Below are 20,493 nucleotides of genomic sequence, written 5' to 3'. Positions count from 1 at the left end.
GTAACCTAAAAAGTTCTTTTCCAAAGATGCTCAGATGTTACAATTATTTCAAACATTTCCTCAGTTCAAACTCTTCCCAAACTTTTGTGAAAATTCCTAGCAATGCAAGTACTAAACTGATTTTTTGAAAGAATCCAGAGGGAAATTTGAGGGAGGGGTTAATGTATCAAAATTTTGTTAGATCACAGTTGAGGCAGTTGGATCACGTACTTGGATCACAGTTTAGACATTCTTAAAGCCTTGAAAGTTCTAGTGCTAGGATTCTACTAGAACATTGCAGACTTCTCAACCAGACTAAAGGTGCCTCTTTAGTCATAGTTTAAGAACCTAACTCTACTGAAGAATGTTCTTTAGTTCCTTACCTTGATATAATTCCAGTGTTTAGGTTCTGAAAATATTTTTTAGATTATGAAAGTAGATAAAGTAAAGAAAAAATAAGTTGAAAATGAAAATTTGTCTACTAAAATTTAGGAAACTATGAAATCTTCTAAGGTGTCTCAGCCAATTGAAACACTGTGCTTTCAAAGCATCTCTTATTGAGGAATCCTAAAGGTAGGAAGGAGTACTAGACCAGATTCAGTAGGCTTCAGTCCTAGGCCTTGTTCTGTCCCCCTTGTTGTTCCGTTTTCTTTCTTCTTTATAGTAAATATTTAATCTTCTGATTTCCAGTTTGTAAGTGTTGAAAATGCACAAGAAAGATTTTACTTCACAAGTACTTTTATGTTAATATATTTTGATTCAATATATATGGAAATAAATCTCCACACATCATAACCAAAAGTATGTTTTTTCCCCCTTAAAAAATGGGGATGTAACATTAACAACCACTGTAAAATAAAGCACACAATTATTTTGGTGAATTTACAGTTCTTTTTTCCCAGGTGTAAGGATGAGGGAGTAGGGCATCCACTGTCACGATCTGCCCGGGACTTGGGAGGTTCCGGCATCATGGGGTCTTCAGTGTTTAAACTGGGACAGTCCTAGGCAAACCAGAATGAGTTGGTCACCCTACTCAGGAGCCAGGCATGGAGAAAGTAAGGCCCTGCATGGGAGGGTGGAGGGTTAATACTGTGGAACACCTACTGTCTACAACACATTACATACTTTATTAAGTCCTTACAACAGCCATGCATGGTATTAGTATATCAAGGTTACTGATAAGAATAGTGAAGCTGTAGAGATTAAATAACTTGCTGTGTCCACACAATATAACAAACAGAGCTAAAATTTGGATATAGGTTTTTCTTCAAAACTTGGACTTTTCCCCACTATATTCTATTCCTATTTAGAAAGACATTTTACCCCTGAGAGCCTAATTTGCTTCATCTCTAAAACAAGAGTTTAAGGCAGATGACTTCTAAGAACGTTTCTAAGTTTACAGATTCTAAAAATCATTGTTTCTCAAAGTGTGTTTTGTGAAATACTAAGTCCTTGCAGAGGCAGGGGACACTTACTAGGTTTTATGTGGAAAAAAGTAAAGTTATGTAAAGGATTCTTTACTGCACAACTTTTGAAAGCCTTTTAATACACTTATTATCACTGTTAAGCCTTGTTAGTTCTGAGAACGTGTCATGGTATTCAAATTCTTTGAAATACATTTTAGAAAATAGTGCAGTAAATGATGTTAATGCATGTTTCTCTCATTGCTTAGATTAATTTTTAGAATTCTGTTTTTAGGTTTGAGTGTGAAAAGCTGATTCTTGTTGGAGATCCCAAACAGCTCCCTCCTACTATTCAGGGTTCTGATGCAGCTCATGAAAATGGATTGGAACAAACTCTTTTTGATCGACTTTGCTTAATGGTACTACTGCTAAATTCATACAGAACTATCATTTATTGATTATACACTGTGTAGGTTGATAGAAAGTGAAAATATTAGAAGAACAAGTCCTTGCCCTAGAATTATTTTAATTGGAATTGTTTAGAAAGTACTCATCTTAAAGATAAGTTGAACCCTAATAATTTAAGAATGAAATGAATCTTTTCCCTGTGTACTTTTGTAGTGGGTAGTAAGTATATTGATTTTGCTGTAAAATAAAAAAATCGATATGTCTGTTATCCATGTCCCCTATTGTAGAGCTGTTGTAGAGTTCTACTTCACATTTTTTTTAATTTAAAAATTATTAATACAGTCTTAAGTTAAGGTGACATTCACGTAACGTAAAATTAACCATTTTATAATTGCTGTCATTTAGAGGCTCATTCTTCCATTTTTTTTCACTGGGATGGATGCAGATTTGGGGGGCCTGGGTTTATACATTTTGGAGTTCACTTTCAATGATGCAAAAATTAAAATTCAAAAGTGAATATTTATTTAAATGTGGAAAGCAATCATAACCAACAATAAATTTTACAAATCATCCCCCCCCCAAAATTAACCATTTTAAATGAATAGTTCAGTGGCATTCTAGTACATCCACAATGCTGTGCAACCTCTGTCTAGTTCCAAAACATTTTCATCCCCCCAAAATAAAAGTGTACCCATTTAGCAGTTACTCTGTATTCCCTCCCTCCAGCCCCTGGCAAGCACCAGTCTGCTTTCAGTCTGTATGGATTTATCTTTTCTGTATTTCATATCATACGGTCTTATAATTTTCGTATCATACAGCTTGAAATCATACAATATGTGACCTTTTGTGTCTGGCTTCTTTCACTTAGCACGACATTTTTGAGGTTTATCCACACTGGCAGCATGTAACAGTACTTTTACTTTTTTTAAAGTACATTTACAATGTAGTACAACCATTACCCTATCCTCTTCCAGAACTTTTTCATCAACCCAACAGAAACTTTGTACCTATTAAACAATAATTCCTCATTCCCCTCTCCCCTGAGCCCCTGGTGACCCCTATTCTACTTTTGGTCTCTATATTTGCCTATTACAGGTGCTTCATATAAGTAGAATCATACAATATTTTCCCTTTTATGTCTGGCTTTATTTACTGAGCATAATGTTTTCACAGTTTGTCCATGTTTTAGTATGTGTCAGAATTTTATTCCTTGTTAAGGCTAAATAATAGTCCATCGTTTTATGTGTACACCACATTTTAGTTATCCACTCATCTGTTGATGGACATTGGGGTTGTTTCTGCCCTTCAGCTATTGTGAATAATGCTGTTAGGAAAATTGGTATCAATTATCTGTTCAAGTCTCTGCTTTCAGTTTTTTTGAGTATACACCCAGAAGTGCAACTGCTGGATCTGATGGTAATTCTATGTTTAACTTTTGAGAAACTGCCAAACTCTTTTCCATAGCTGCTGCTCCATTTTACATTCCCAATAGCAATGTACAAGGGTTCTCATTTCTTCACATCTTCACCAACACTTGTTATTTTTCAATTTTTAAAATAACAGCTATCTTAATGGGTATAAAGTAGTATCTCATTGTGGTTTCCCTAATGTCTAATCATGTTGAGCATCTTTTTATGCACTTATCTTTGGAAAAATGCCTATTCAAGCCTTTTGCCTATTTTTGAATTGGGTTGTTTGTTGTGTTGTTGAGTTGTAGGAGTTCTTTATATATTTTGGATATTAATCCCTTATCAGATATATGATTTGCAAATATTTTCTTCCATTTGGTGGGCTGTCTTTTCACATATTTATGCCCTAAAAGAGTACTGGGGATTGATTTTTTTCCTCACATATTTCTCCCCCATAGAAGATCCTTTGTCCATGTGATCACTAATCCTGCATTTTATTACATATTATTAGAGTGCCTTGTAACTATTCAAAATGTTCAAACAATATTACAGAACATTTTGCGAATAAAGAAAGAACATACTCAAGGAAAGCCCTGAGGTAGATGGGAGTTGGTTTATGATGTATTAAGAAAATCTGAAACTTCTTTGAAGATTCAGAATGAAAAATGGCTTGTACCTAAGGAGGATAGTTAATGAGTTATCAACAACAGTTTCTAATTTTTTAAAAGATTTATTTTCAATTTAGTGTTAGGCCAATTCCAAATAGATTATGAAAGCATGATGTTAGGTACCATACCTATTAGATAGTCTAAGATTTGTTTATATTTTATAATTTTCTGGTATAAAAAGTTTACTATAAAAATATTTTTAGGGCCTCCCTGGTGGCGCAGAGGTTGAGAGTCCGCCTGCCGATGCAGGGGATACGGGTTCGTGCCCCAGTCCGGGAGGATCCCATATGCCGCGGAGCGGCTGGGCCTGTGAGCCATGGCCACTGGGCCTGCGTGTCCGGAGCCTGTGCTCCACAACGGGAGAGGCCACAACAGTGAGAGGCCCACATACCGCAAAAAAAAAAAAATATATATATATATATATATATATTTTTAGTAAATTCAAAAAAATTATTTTTATTCATTTTATCATGGTTGTAATTAATTTACTAAGAGCACAATATGGCAGTATTTTTAAACTTTAAAGTATTATTGTGGATTTTTTTTCACTAAGAAAAAAAAATACTGTTTTAATTCCTTATTTTTCTGCACTTAAATTTCTTAGGGTCACAAACCAGTTCTATTGAGAACCCAGTACCGTTGTCACCCTACAATCAGTGCTATTGCTAATGATCTGTTTTATGGAGGAAACCTCATGAATGGTGTTTCAGAAACAGAGAGGAGCCCTTTATTGGAATGGCTCCCAACCCTGTGTTTCTATAATGTTAAAGGACTGGAACAGGTAAATGACATTAGTGTTGATAAGAGTCAACACAGTTTAGTTTCCTGTTTTAATTTTATTGTTGTTGTTGGATGCTTTTCATGGTCTTTCTGTAGTGTTTCTGGGAAATGTAATTTAGGTTCTGTTTCTTATTCCAGATTGAAAGAGATAACAGCTTTCATAATGTGGCAGAAGCTGCTTTTACACTCAAGCTGATCCAATCACTGATTGCAAGTGGAATAGCGGGCTCTATGATTGGGGTGATAACATTATACAAATCCCAAATGTACAAGGTTTGTATTACCTATTATGATATTTATCGTTATTAAATATTATAATTTCATAATATTTTCTATTACATTTGTAGTAGTTTGGTTTGTGTTGGTTTGGTGCTAGAAAAACTTTGGGGACTGTTGTTAATATATTAAAAAAGCAGCATTCAGACTTTTGTCTAGTCTGGCTGTTTTTCTGTATAATTAAATGTAAACCTAACAAGGTTTAATTAAATTCAGTTTACAGCTGTTGGGGCAAAATTGCAAATAAACAAATTAGAGGGAAGGAACTATGGTATATGCTTTGTGTTTTGGGACAGATAGGATTGAATCTGTTTTCCAAAATGTTCTTTCATTATTATTACATTTTATCAGTAAATCAAAGATAGATACCAGATATTAATCTACACACAAGCCAGTTACTTCTAACTAGTTTTCATTTATATTTATTTATTTTTAGTATTTTTCATTTGTTTCATTTAGTTTATCAGCTCTAAGTTAGCATATCTAAATAAGTTTCCTAGCAAAAGATAAATCATCACTTTGATTTTGTTTCATAACTTTCATTATCATTAGTTATTTATCATTTCAGAAATTAGCCAAATCTGTGTGAGTAATAAAAAAGAAAATGAAAATTACCCACTTTTAGTTAAATGATGACGGCTGCTGTGGGTAGGTTGAGAGGTGTAGGTTCTTCATGACGTCTGCACCGCATGAGCCTTGTCTTCTTTCCACAGCTCTGTCATTTACTCAGTGCTGTGGACTTTGAACATCCTGATATGAAAGCTGTGCAGGTGTCCACAGTAGATGCTTTTCAGGGAGCTGAAAAGGAGATCATTATTCTGTCTTGCGTAAGGACCAGACAAGTAGGATTTATTGATTCAGAAAAAAGAATGAATGTTGCATTGACCAGAGGAAGGAGGCATTTGTTGATTGTAGGAAATTTAGCCTGTCTGAGGAAAAATCGACTATGGGGGCGTGTGATCCAACACTGTGAAGGTAAAATAAAAATGTATTTAATTCAAGCATTTTGAATTAAAACTGACTTTTGGGTTAGTGCTTGGGGTGGTTCAGATAGGAACAGCTCTGAATTTGCCACTATGGGAGATGAGTGAAATGATAATATGGAAACTACTGTAAAGTATAGTTGTCTCATGTTTTGTATCTTTCTAAGGGAGGGAAGATGGATTGCAACATGCAAGCCAGTATGAACCACAGCTGAACCATCTCCTTAAAGATTATTTTGAAAAACAAGCAGAAGAAAAACATAAGAAAAAGAGTGAAAAAGATAAATCTAAAGATAAATCTTATTCGCAAAAAGACATGATATAGTTTGTATTTATATAATTTCAAATTCATTTTACACTATACATTTGTATATTTTTATTACCCCAAACCCATTATTGAAATAAAAAAGATATTTAAACAAAAGTAAATAAACATGTAAAATTTTGCTCTTCAGAAAAAGTATAGTTACTTATATTTAAGATAGGCAGATGTTGAAAGTAATATAAAATCTCACTAATAAAAATAATTTTTTTCTAAAAATTATGGCTTCTGTTTGCTAAAGAAATGAATTTTACAAGGAGCAGGAAAAAGCCTTTATGGGGAATACCAATGTTACTTCAAAAATAAGTGAATATCTCAAAAGCTCATCTGTTAAAACATGTCTACACAGTTATACCAACACACTCCTTTCTGAACTACAGCTCTAGCTGAATCTTTTAAAAATAATTATAATGCCCTGTCATTTTATAACTAAAAACATATTCACAATAAAACTTTTAAGCAGTACAAAAGAAAGAAGAAAAATGCACTAAAAGTTCATTCCTGAAGACAGCAGTGCTCAAAACTGGCCATGACCCTGGTATAGTAGGTGCTCAGTAAGTATCTGTTGGATGAATAAATGAATGAATGAATGAATGGATGGATGAAAGACTCCCTTTGGCTCATTTCATTCTATAGTCTTTTTCCTGTGCATTTATTTGCATAGTAGTTATTGGTATATATAGTATATAATGGATTTTAAAATATTATAAAAAGAAAACATTCCCCTTATAGGAAATCTGCAAAATACAGAAGAGTATACAATAGAAAATAAAAAGCACCTGGAGATTCACTACCCAGAGATAATAATTGCTAACATATTGCTTCAGTCTTTTTTCTATGCCTATATTCCATATGTAAATAAGTTAAACCATTTGTTGTATGATTTTTAGCCATTATTAACAAAGGAACATTTATTTATCCTACATGGGAAAATGGCAAGGGCTTGATAATAATTAATGCCAATGAAATATTTGTCTTTACCAATTAAAAACTCATTTTTTTGTGAGTGATTCGAGTCACTTAATATTTATTTTAAAGATGCAGAAAATTGCTTACTTGAATTACTTCACTGTAAAAACATGACCAGTCTACCTCTATGAAACTCTTCTTTTGTTTGGGAGAAAAATAAATCTAACGAAGAAACAAAATTTGTCATTCTCCCAAGCCTTGTCCACAATGTGTTAATGATTGCAACAGCATTTGCTCTTTTAATGTAAGTGAAAGATGTGACTCTCGAGTTCCAGGCAATACCTGACTGGATAGGAGACACCTCAGAAATTACTCATTGCCCCTTGGGGACCCTGGTGGGGCCCAAAAGCCCCTTGAGCCCAGCACATCCTCAGTAGATTCACTAGGACAGAGACCCGGGCCTGAAGATAGCATGTGAGATGCCACCTGTAGGCTAGACGGGGTGGGTGTCCCAGCTGAGCTCCGCATCACCATCTGGGGAAACAGGAGGGGAGAGAAGCCTTTAACAATCTGCCATTACCCCAAAGAGGTCTTGCTTAGTTGAAAGTTACTTTTCTACCCTGGAATTGTGTGTCTTACAACCAGAAGAAAAGGAGTAACCTTAATGGACCAGTTTACTTCCCAACTCTACTGAGAATGCAAACTTGAGTGCCACCTTATGTCAATTACATGGACAAGAAAGGAGCCACATTTTCACAAAACAAGATGGCAGAACAGAAGGACCTTGAGCTCATCTCCTCTTACAAAGAGATTAAAAATTAAAAAGACTGGAACCTACCAAAAAAGATGTTCTACATACAAAGATGTAAAGAAGAAACCCAACAAGATGGTAGGAAGGATACACACATGATATAATCAAATCTCATAACCCCCGGGTTGGCAACCCACAAACTGGGGAACAATTATATGACAAAAGTTCTACCACAGGAGAGTTCTGAGCCCCTCGTCAGGCTCCTCAGCCTGGGGTTCTGGCATCAGGAGGAGGAGCCCCCAGAGCATTTGGCTTTGAAGGCCAGCAGCGCTTGAGTGCAGGAGCTCCACAGGACTGGGGGAAACAGACTCCACTCTGGGAGGTTGCAAACAAGGTCTCATGCGCACCAGGACCCAGGGCAAAAGCAGTGACTTCATAGGAGCCTGAACCAGACCTACCTGCTGGTCTTAGAGGGTCTCCTGGGGAGGTGGAGGGCAGCTGCTCACTGTGAGGACAAGGACACCAGTGGTGGGCATACTGGGGAGCATCCATCAGTGTGAACTGTCCTGGAGACTGCCATTTTGGGACCAAGACCTGGCCCATCTCAAAAGCCTGTGGACTCCAGTGCTGGGCTGCCTCAGGTCAAACAATAGGGCAGGAACACAGCCCCACCCATCAGCAGACAGGCTGCCTAACAACTTCCTGGGCCCCCAGCCACCTCGACATGCCCCTAGACATGTCCCCGCCCACCAGAGGGCCAAGACCCAGCTCCACCCACCAGTGCCCAGGCACTGGCCCCTCCCACAAGGAAGCCTGCATAAGCCTCTAGACCAGCCTCAGCCACCAGGGGCAGACACCAGAAGCAAGAAAACTAAGATCCGGCAGCCTGTGGAACCAAGTCAGCAGACATAGATCATAACCTACCCTGGGACCAGCTGGTCCCTGGCCCTTGGGTGACAAGAGGGAAGTGAACTGCTGGGACTCATAGGACACCTCCCACAGGGGGCCCCTTATCCAAGGTTGAGAAACATAACTAACCTTCCATATATATAAAAATACAAATATAAATGTAGACAAAATGAGATAGCAAAGAATATGTTCCAGACAAAAGAACAAGTCAAAACCCCAGAAGAACAACTAAGTGACATAGAGATAGGCTATCTACCTGAGAAAGAGTTCACAGTAGTGATCATAACGATGATCCAAGAACTCGGGAAAAGAATGGATGCACAGAGCGATAAGCTAAAAGAAGTTTTTGTTGTTGTTTTGTTTTGTTTTGTTTTGCAGTAGGCGGGCCTCTCACTGCTGTGGCCTCTCCCACTGCGGAGCACAGGCTCTGGATGCGCAGGCTCAGCGGCCATGGCTCACGCGCCCAGCTGCTTCGTGGCATGTGGGGTCTTCCTGGACCGGGGCACAAACCCACGTCCCCCACATCGGCAGGTGGACTCCCAACCACTGTGCCACCACAGAAGCCCCTAAAAGAAGTTTTTAACAAAGAGTTAGAAAACATAAGGAACAACCAGAGTTGAAGAATGCAATAACTGCAATGAAAAACACACTAGAAGGAATCAATAGCAGAATATATGAGGCAGAAGAATGGATAAGTGAGCTGGAAGACAGAATAGTGGAAATCACTACCATGGAACAGAATAAAGAAAAAGAAATGAGGACAGTTTAAGAGACCTCTGGGACAACATCAAATGCATCAACATTCACATTATAGGGGTCCCAGAAGAAGAGAGGGAGAGAAAGAGCCTGAGAAAATATTTGAGGAGATAATAGCTGAAAACTTCCCTAACAACAGAAAGGAAACAGTCACCCAAGTCCAGGAAGTGCAGAGAGTCTCATATATGATTAACCCAAGGAGGAACATACTGAGACACATAGTAATCAAACTGATGAAAATTAAAGATAAAGAGAAAATATTAAAAGCAACAAGGGAAACCATAACATGTAATGGAATCCCCATAAGGTTATCAGCTAATTTTTCAGCAGAAACTCTGCAGGCCAGAGGGGATGGCACAATAAATTTAAAGTGATGAAAGGGAAAAACCTACAACCAAGAATACTCTACCCAGATTTGATGGAGAAATCAAAAGCTTTACAGATAAGCAGAAGCTAAAAGAATTCAGCACCACCAAACCAGCTTTATAACAAATGCTAAAGAACTTCTCTAGGCAGAAAAGCCCACAACTAGAAACACAAAAACTACAAATTGGGAAAGCTCACCAGTAAAGGCAAACATATAGTAAAGGTAGGAAATCATTCACATACAAATATAACATCTAAACCAGTAATCATGAGAGGAGAAGACTGCAAATGCAGGATATTTGAAATTAAGAGACCAGCAATTTGGGACTTCCCTGGTGGTCCAGTGGTTAAGACTCCACACTCCCAATGCAGGGGGGCCCAGGTTCAATCCCTGGTCAGGGAACTAGATCCCACATGCTGCAACTAAGAGCCCGCATGCTGCAACTAAAGATCCCACATGCTGTGACTAAAGATCCTGCATGCCGCAACGAAGATGCTGTGTGCCGCAACTAAGACTTGGCGCAGCCAAATAAATAAATGTTAAGAAAAAGAGACCAGCAACTTAAAACAATCATATATATATACAGACTGCTATATCAAAACCTCATGGTGACCACAAACCAAAAATCTATAATAGATATACCACCACACACAAAAGAAAAAGGAATCCAAACACAATACTAAAGATAGTCATCAAATCACAGGATAAGAGAATAAAAGAGGAAAGGAATAAAAAAGACTTACAAAAACAAATCCAAAACAATTAACAAAATGGCAATAAGAATATACATATCGATAATTACCTCAAATGTAAATGGATTAAATGCTCCAACCAAAAGACACAGACTGGCTGAATGGATACAAAAACAAGACCTGTATATATTCTGTCTACAAGAGAGGCACTTCAGATCTAGAGACACACATACAGACTGAAAGTGGGGGATGAAAAAAAAGGTATTCCATGCAAATAGAAATCAAAAGACACCTGGAGTAGCAATACTCATATCAGACAAAATAGACTTTAAAATAAAGACTGTTACAAGAGACAAAGAAGGACACTACATAATGATCAAGGGATCAATCCAAGAAGATATAACAATTGAAAATAAAATGCACTTAACATAGGAGCAACTCAATATATAAGGCAAATGTTAACAGACAAAAAAGGAGAAATTGACACTTATACAATAATAGTGGGGAACTTTAACAACCCATTTTCATCAAAGAACAGATCATCCAGACAGAAAATCAATAAGAAAACACAGGCCTTAAATGACACATTAGACCAGATGGACTTAATTGATATTTATAGAGCATTCCATCCAAAAGCAGCAGAATATATATTCTTTTAAAGTGCAGATGGAACATTCTCCAGGATAGATCACATGCTGGGCCACAAAGCAAGCCTCAGTAAATTTAAGAAAACTAAAATCATATCAAGCATCTTTTCTGACCACAACACTATGAGATTAGAAATCAACTACAAGAAAAAAACTGCAAAAAACAAACACATGGAGGCTAAACAATATGCTACTACACAACCCCTGGATCATTGAAGAAATCAAAGAAGAACTCAAAAAATATCTAGAGATAAATGAAAATGAAAACACAGTGATCCAAAACCTATGGGATGCAGCAATTCTAAAAGCAGTTCTAAGAGGGATGTATATAGCAATACAAGCTTACCTCAGGAAACAAGAAAACTCTCAAATAAACAACCTAACCTTACACCTAAAGCAACTAGAGAAAGAAGAACAAATAAAACCCTAAGTTAGCTAAAGGAAAGAAATCATAAAGATCAGAGCAGAAATAAATGAAATAGAGATGAAAAACACCATAGAAAAGATCAATGAAACTAAAAGCTGATTCTTTGAAAAGATAAACAAAATTGATAAACCTTTAGCCAAACACATCAAGAGAAAAACGGAGAGGGCCCGAATCAGAAATGAAAAAGGAGAAGTCACAACCGGCACTACAGAAATACCAAGGATCATAAGAGTCTACTACGAAAAACTATATTCTAATAAAATGGACAGATTCTTCACACCGATCTTCACATACTTGTCTGCTGATGCAGTCACAAGACAGCCCTTGATTTGACTGCTTAGATCAAGATGAGAAATTTCATCATTGTGTGCATTAAGTGTAAGAATTGGCTGAACGTGCATCCAAATTATACACAAAACCATCATCTGTACTGGCCAAAAAATGACAAGGTGAAAAGTGATTCCAAGTCACTCTCAATCTGCCCACTGAATCGCCACATTTGATGGCTTTCCTCTGGACTTCGGCAGTCATACAAAGCCACTGACTTATCATATGATCCAGAAATCAGAGTCTGTGCTTCAAATGGGTGAAACTGGAGAGTCTGGATCTTGTCTGTATGTATGGCAAGGCTGGCTGCTGTTTTCCCCAAGGACGTATCCCACAGAATAACAGTGTTATCAGCTGATGCACTGGCCAGCACATTTCTGATCAGCTTATTCCAAGAAAGGTCAAGGACAGCATCGGTATGCCCATCTGCTGAGGAATTCATCTTTCCTTTCTTTTTCTTCTTTTTTGATAGCTTACTTCTAAGTGTAAAGACTGGCTCTAAAGAGTTCCACTATATCAAAATCCCACACTTCAATAATGGGGGTCATGTTTCCCACAGCAATGTAATTTCCAGTTGAATCATCTGGGCTAGGATCAAAATTCAGCCATTCCACACTCAAAAGGTATGCAGACAACAGGATATCATGGTGGACATAAAAAGAATCTTCTTCTTGATTATAAACATGTACCTCTAAATTGCATTGGTCCTGTTCAGCTCTGCCACAAACTATGAGAATGTCATTGGGCTTAATCAAGAAAACTTCACGTTCATACTGCTCCGTATCTTTCAGAGTAACATAAGGATCTTGATCATTACTCCCATAGACTGTAAGACCCAAAAGAGATTCACCAAGAGTTTCAGTATCTGGGTCACCTTCTTCATTATATTTATCTAAGTCATACTCGACCAGCTCATCATCATCAAGCGTCCTGTCATCCTCTGGGTCACCATCCTCCAGGGGCTCCCGAGGTCAGGCCTGGGTACAGGCACCCTGCATGCCATCTTCTGAAGGATCGCCTGTCTCCTCTTCATCACTGCCACCTTTTTCTTGTAATTTTTCCTTTGCTTCAGCAATGAGATGTTTCACTTCTTTTTTACTAAGCTCTACAGATTCTTCTAGGTAGAAGAAATGGACAGGGGCTTCCCTTGTGGCACAGTGGTTAAGAATTTGCCTGCCAATCCATGGGACATGGGTTCGAGCCACAGTCCAGGAGGATCCCACATGCCACGGAGCAACTGAGCCCATGCGCCACAACTACTGAGCCTGCGCTCTGAAGCCCGCGGGCCACAACTACTGAAGCTCATGGGCCTAGAGCCCATGCTCCGCAGCAGGAGAGGACACCGCAGTGAGAAGCTCACATACCAGAACAAGAGCAGTCCCCACTTGCCGCAACTAGAGACACCCCCTGTGCAGCAACAAAGACACAACACAGCCAAAAAAAAAAATCTTAGTAAGAAAAGAGTGTAAAGTAACCTAGTAATAATTTTTTTTTAAAAAAAGAAGAAATGGAGAGATTCTTAGAAAGGTACAATCTCCCGAGACTTAACCAGGAAGAAATAGAAAATATGAACAGACTAATTACAAGTACTGAAATTGAATCTGTGATTAAAAAACTCCCAACAGGGCTTCCCTGGTGGCGCAGTGGTTGAGAGTTCGCCTGCCGATGCAGGGGACATGGGTTCGTGCCCTGGTCCGGGAAGATCCCACATGCTGCGGAGCAGCTGGGCCCATGAGCCATGGCCGCTGAGCCTGCGCGTCCGGAGTCTGTGCTCCACAACAGGAGAGGCCACGGCGTGAGAGGCCCGTGTACCGCAAAAAAAAAAAAAAAACTCCCAACAAATGAAAATTCAGGACCAGATGGCTTCACAAACGAATTCTACCAAACATTTAGAGAAGAGTTAACACCTATCCTTCTGAAACTATTCCAAAAAATGGCAGAGGAAGGAACACTTCTGAACTCATTCTACGAGGTGAGCCTCACTCTGATACCAAATCAGACAAAGATATCACAAAAAAGAAAATTACAGGCCAATACCACTGATGAACATAGATGCAAAAATCCTCAACAAAATACTAGCAAAGCGAATTCAAAAATACATTAAAAGAATCATGCACCATGCTGAGTGGGATTTATCCCAGGGATGCAAGGACTTTTAAAATTTATTTATTTTTATTTTTTTATTTTTTTGGCCATGCTGCCCAGCTTGTGGGATCTTAGTTCCCTGACCAGGGATCGAACCTGTGCCCCCTGCAGTGGAAGTACAGAGCAAGAACTTTTCAATATCTGCAAATCAATCAGTGTGATGCACCACATTAACAAATTGAAGAATAAAAACTATAAGATCATCTCAATAGACGCAGAAAAAGCTTTTGATAAAATTCAACATCCATTTATGATAAAAACTCACCAGAAAGTGGGCATACAGGGAAACTACCTCAACATAACAAAGGCCATATATGACAAACCCACAACTAATGTCATACTCAGTGGTGAAAACATGAAACCATTTCCTCTAAGACCAGGAACAAGACAAGGATGTCCACTCTTGTGACTTTTATTCAACATATTTCTGGAAGTCCTAGCCATGGCAATCAGAGAAGGAAAAGAAATAAAAAGAATCAAAATTGGAAAAGTAGTAGTAAAACTGTCACTGTTTGCAGATGACATGATAATACACATAGAAAATCCTAAAGACGCTACCAGAAAACTACTAGAGCTCATCCATGAATTCAGTTAAGTTGCAGGATACAAAATTAATACACAGGAATCTGTTGCATTTCTATACACCAACAATGAAAGATCAGAAAAGAGAAATTAAGGAAACAATCCCATTTACCATCACATCAAAATGAATAAAATACCTAGGAATAAACCTACCTAAGGAGGCAAAAGACCTGTACTCTGAAAACTATAAGAAGCTGATAAAAGAAACTGAAGATGACACAAACAAATGAAAAGATGTACCGTGTTCTTGTACTGGAAGAATCAATGTTGTCAAAATGATAGTACTACCCAGAGCAATCTACAGATTCAAGGCAATCCCTATCAAATTACCAATGGCATTTTTCACAGAACTAGAACAAATAATTTTAAAATTTGTATGGAAACACAAAAGACCCTGAATAGTCAAAGCAATCTTGAGAAACAAAAACAGAGTTGGAGGAATCAGGCTCCCTGACTTCAGACTATACTACAAAGCCATAGTCATCAAAACAATATAGTACTTGCACAAAAACAGAAATACAGATTAATGGAATAGGATAGAAAGCCCAGAAATAAATCCATACACCTATGGTTAATTAATCTATGACAAAGTTGGCAAGAGTATACAGTGAAGAAAAGACAGTCTCTTCAATAGGTGGTGCTGGGAAAACTGGACAGCTACATGTAAAAGAATGAAATTAGAACATTCTCTAACACCACACACAAAATAAACTTAAAATGGATTAAAGTCCTAAATGTAAGACCAGATACTATAAAACTCTTAGAGGAAAACAAAGGCAGAACATTCTTTGACATAAATCACAGCAATGTCTTTTTGGATGTGTCACCTAGAGTAATGGGAATAAAAACAAAAATAAACAAATGGGACCTAATAAACTTAAGAGCTTTTGCACAGCAAAGGAAACCATAAAACGAAAAGACAACACACAGAATGGGAGAAAATATTTGCAAATGATGTGACCGACAAGAGATTAATCTCCAAAATATACCAAAAAAAGAATACAGCTCAATATCAAAAATACAAACAACCCAATCAAAAAATGTGCAGAGGATATAGATACACATTTCTCCAAAGAAGACATACAGATGGCCCATAGGCACATGAAAAAATGTTCAACATTGCTAATTACTAGAGAAATGCAACTCAAAACTACAACGAGGTATCACGTCACACCGGTCAGAATGGCCATCATCAAAAAATCTACAAATAATAATTGCTGGAGAGGGTGTGGAGAAAAAGGAACCCTCCTACACTGTTGGTGGGAATGTAAAGTAGTACACCACTATGGAGAACACTATAGAGGTTTCTGAATAAACTAATAGAGTTACCATATGATCCTGCAATCCCACTCCTGGACATATATTCAGAGAAAGCCATAATTCAAAGAGATAATGTGCACCCCAATGTTCATAGTATCACTATTTACAATAGCCAAGACGTGGGAACAACCTAAATGTCATTGCCAGAGGAATGGATAAAGAAGATGTGGTATATTTATATAATGGGTATTACTCAGCTATAAAAGACAATGAAATAATGTCATTTGCAGCAACATGGATGGACCTAAAGATTATCATCCTAAGTGAAGTAAACCAGACAAAGAAAGACAAATATATCGCTTATATGTGGAATCTATATAAAAATGATGCAAATGAACTTATATACAAAACAGAAATAGACCCACAGACACAGAAAACAAACTTATGGTTACCAAAGGGGAAAAAGGGGAGGAGGGACAAATTAGGAGTTTGGGATTAACATATACACACTACTATATATAAAATAGATAACCCTGTATAGCACAGGGAACTATACTCAATGTTTTGTAATAACCTATAAGGAAAAAGAACCTGAAAAAATAGATATTTATGTAGGTATAACTGAATCACTTTGCTGTCCTCCTGAAACTAACACAACATTGTAAATGAACTATACAAAGGAAGGAAGGAAGGGAGGGAGGGAGGGAGATGTGATTCTCAACAGTTCCTTACATTGGGTAAGGAATAGTTAGAGGAAGTACTCCAGAGCCACTCTTTACCTCTGAGCTGTACAATCTGACAACACATATTTAAACTTTATTCCTGAGTTTTGCTACCCAAACTTCCCCTATTTTTCATTTCTTGAGTCAATCCATTCTTGGCCATCTGGAGCTAGGTCTCAAGTAATTTTTTTTTTCCGAGACGAGTGTATAAATGACATAACTTTTGAGGCTTGGTATATCTGAGGATATATTTTTGTTACATACACTTATGAGAGCTATCTAAACACCATGGGAATTGCCCTTGGCCTCACTTCCTGTTCATTTGGATGACAGTTGACTTTCCATCTCAGATCTACACCTAGATGGCAGGCTGATTTTGCATAGCTTGTCGTCTAATTCCTACTGGTTTTCATCTAGTACTACTCAAAGACCTTGATACAGTCTTCCCCACCTGTGCTCATACTACCATTAGTTTCCACATCCAGTCTCTCATTTTGTCAGTTTTCAAGAAATTTTGATTTCTGCAACGATGTAGGAAGAGGTCTTGATGGTGTAGAGCAGGATCTCTCAACTTCGGTGTTCTTGACATGCGAGGGTAGATAATTCTTTGCTGTGGGGGGCTGTCCTGTGCCTCACAGGATGTTTGGCAGCATCTCTGGCCCCTGCCCCTTAGATGCCAGTTCCACCTTCCCCACACGCTGTGACAACTAAAAATGTCCCCAGCCATTGCCAAATGTCCTGATGCAGAGTGGGTCCAGCATCCCAGCTATCTCCGAAAGAGGCAGCTGCACTTAGAAGTATGGCTGCCCCATTTCGTGGTTGGTGTCCCTCTTGTATTTTTGATCCAGGCAACAGTTAATAAAGGAGAGCGGAGAATCTTTTTATTTTTAGGTAGGCATGCCTGCCCATTTCTAATGGCATTATACAGGGAGCCCACCAGGCATGTTCCCAGTCCACTGCTCTCAGCCTTACAGCTCATGACTCTTCCTCCCAACTTCTGAGCTTAGGTCAGCTATGAGTGTCAAATACTTATCTTATGTGTCTTCACAGTTATTTTAATGTGACAGAGACTACTGAAACCTTTTAAACAGGAACACATCAAAATCTTTAGAAGAACTTCTGATTCATTTAGCAATATTCTTATATAGACCATAATAATAGGTATAAATGTTAATAGGTATAGTAGGTGGTTAAGAGATTGATAGTATGGTATATGGTATTCTACTTTTGCTAAGGGGTAGCTATATCTTATAATTACATACCTAATTTTTTCTCTAATTTATAGTATATATATATATATTTTTTTTTTCCTTAATGGCAATACTTTTTTTTGATAAGTTGACATTCCGTTTTTTTTCTTTTTACCTTTTGACCCCCTTCACCCATTTCTCCTGCCCCAGCCCCCCATCTCAACACTGATCTGTTCTCTGTTCTATGAGGTTTTTTGTTTTGTTGTTTTTGTTTTTTAGATTCCACATATAAGAGAGACAATATGGTATTCGTCTTTCTCTGTCTGACTTATTTCAGTTAGCATAATGTCCTCAGGGTTCATTGATGTTGTCGTAAATGGCAAGATTTACTTTTTTTTAATGGCTGAATAATATTCCATTGTATATATACAGTCATCCTTTGGTATCCGAGGGAGACTGGTTCCAAAACTCCCATTGGATAACAAATCCATGGATGCTCAAGTCTCCTATATAAAATTGTGTAGTATTGCATATAACCTATGTACATCCTAACATATACTTTATTTTTTAAATAACAATTTTATTCAACACTACAATGCGATAACCTTGCCTCTGCCAGAGATTTGTGTTTAATTCTTTTTCAAAATTTTTATTGGAGTATAGTTGATTTCAATGTTGTGTTACCTTCTGCTGTACAGCAAAGTGAATCAGTTATACATATACATATATCCGCTCTTTTTAAGATTCTTTTCCCATGTCATTATGGAGTATTGAGTAGAGCTCCCTGTGCTATGCAGTAGGTCCTTATTAGTTGTCTATTTTATATATAGTAACGTGTATATGTCAATCCCAATCTCCCAATTTATCCCTCTGCCCTTTCCACCCTGGTAACCATAAGACTGTGGTGACTCTATTTCTGTTTTGTAAATAAGTTCATTGTACCATTTTTTTCGATTTCACATGTAAGTGATATGATATTTGTCCTTTTCTGACTTACTTCACTCAGTATGACAATCTCTAGTTCCATCCACATTGCTGCAAATGTCATTACTTAATTCTTTTTTATGGCTGAGTAATATTCCATTGTATATATGTACCACATCTTCTTTAGCCATTCATCTGTTGATGGATATTTAGGTTGCTTCCATGTCCTGGCTTTTGTAAATAGTGCTATGAACATTGAGGTGCATGTATCTTTTTGAATTATGGTTTTCTCTGGGTGTATGCCCAGGAGTGGCATTGTAGAATCATATGGTAGTTCTATTTTTAGTTTTTTAAGGAACCTCCATAGTGGTTGTACCAATTTCCCACCTACAAAGTAGAAGGGTTTCCTCTTCTCCACACTCTCTCCAGAATTTATTGTTTGTAGATTTTTTGATGATGGCCATGCTGACCGGTGTGAGGAGATGCCTCATTGTAGTTATGATTTGCTTCCCATATACTTTAGATAATCTCTAGATCACTTATAATACCTAGTACAATGTAAATGCTATGTATGTAAATAGTTGCCAGAGTGAGGCAAATTCAAGTTTTGCTTTTTGGAACTTTCTAGAATTTTTTTTCAAATATTTTTGATCTGTGTTTGGTTGAATTTGTGGATGCAGAACTTGTGGATTAGAGGGCTGACTGTATACCACAATTTCTGTATCCACTAATCCACTGATGGACACTTAGGTTGTTTCCATATCTTGGTTATTTTAGGTAATGCTTCAGTGAACATGGGGTTGCATATATCTATATAATTTACAGTATATTAAAGTTAACAGAGTTCTAAAACCTAATTAACAGAAAACACTGGTGTTGCAGAATTGCTTCTGGGCCAACCTTTTCTCTTTTTTCTAGCCCACCTGCATAATTTACCATATTAAGCAGTCCTTTACACAAGGCTCTTTAGAAAAGAAAAAGAAGTAATAGTGGTGTGAGAAAAAAAGGGAAGAGATGGAAATGGCTCAGCCTATCTTCTTTTGCTTCCCTCAGCCCAGGGTGGAGATTCGCAGTTTAGGCTTTCTTTCCCTCTGGGTGGACATGACTTACAGTGGATATGGTGTTGGTGTCTTTTTCTCTGGTTCTCATCTTTCCTGTCCTGGAGAGAGACTATCTGGATTGGCTCACAGAGCACCATCCCAGGGTGTACTGTCTGGTGCAGCAGGTCTGGTGAACATGCAGGGGTCAGAGCCTACACAGTGTTCTTGCCCTAGCTCCTGCCCATCAGAGCACAATCAGGCTTCATTCATTCCTTCTCCCCAAGGCTGTTACAACAGAAATGGGGTGAGGGACAGTTAGCTCTCACTTCTTTATTTCCTTCAAAAACTCACTCAGTAAGAGGAGCTGGGGAATCTATTGACTTTCTCAAAGATTAATTTAATAAATCAAAACATTCTTCTGATTGGGTGGTGTTGACCACTGTAGAGTTGTTTTTGGTTCATGATCTATTCTGAGCAAAAACATACTGTCTGAACCCTGAATATTAGTAGGGCCTTATTTTCTATTTTCAAGAAGAAAAGGGCCATAACAATTCTTGATAAAGAAAAATCTCCAAAATCCAGACTAATGCCTGCTTTATCTTTTTCATCTCAAGTAC

General features: G+C 37.7%; 2 protein-coding genes across 12 annotated transcripts in view; one reads left to right on the top strand and one right to left on the bottom strand.

The window, feature by feature from the left end:
• ZGRF1 (zinc finger GRF-type containing 1) overlaps positions 1-6,286 on the top strand; it is a 77,071-nt gene extending 70,785 nt beyond the window's left edge. For all 7 annotated transcript variants that reach the window (XM_081251995.1, XM_081251994.1, XM_081251997.1 and 4 more), the window contains 5 exons: positions 1,678-1,801; positions 4,472-4,648; positions 4,786-4,920; positions 5,637-5,898; positions 6,074-6,286. In XM_081251995.1, the coding sequence (XP_081108121.1) occupies positions 1,678-1,801; positions 4,472-4,648; positions 4,786-4,920; positions 5,637-5,898; positions 6,074-6,231 (856 nt within the window). In that variant the 3' untranslated portion in view covers positions 6,232-6,286. The remainder of the gene's footprint in view (positions 1-1,677; positions 1,802-4,471; positions 4,649-4,785; positions 4,921-5,636; positions 5,899-6,073) is intronic.
• LOC308626691 (uncharacterized protein) overlaps positions 14-20,493 on the bottom strand; it is a 39,810-nt gene continuing 19,330 nt past the window's right edge. The window contains exons 3-4 of one of the 5 annotated variants that reach the window (XR_014017288.1): positions 5,543-5,721; positions 14-1,042 (exon numbers count right to left, since the gene is read on the bottom strand). The gene's annotated coding sequence lies outside the window, so the exon portion shown is untranslated. Of the gene's footprint in view, positions 1,043-5,542; positions 5,722-5,807; positions 5,891-7,579; positions 7,672-20,493 lie in introns of those variants that run through there. The other 4 variants (XM_081252071.1, XM_081252073.1, XM_081252072.1 and 1 more) reach the window with 4 other exon arrangements.

Source organism: Mesoplodon bidens, assembly GCF_964165515.1.
Source record: "Mesoplodon bidens genome assembly, chromosome: 1".
NCBI lineage: Eukaryota > Metazoa > Chordata > Mammalia > Artiodactyla > Ziphiidae > Mesoplodon > Mesoplodon bidens.
The sequence above is the reverse complement of the archived record's forward strand: the minus strand, read 5'-3'. Positions and strand labels throughout refer to the sequence as shown.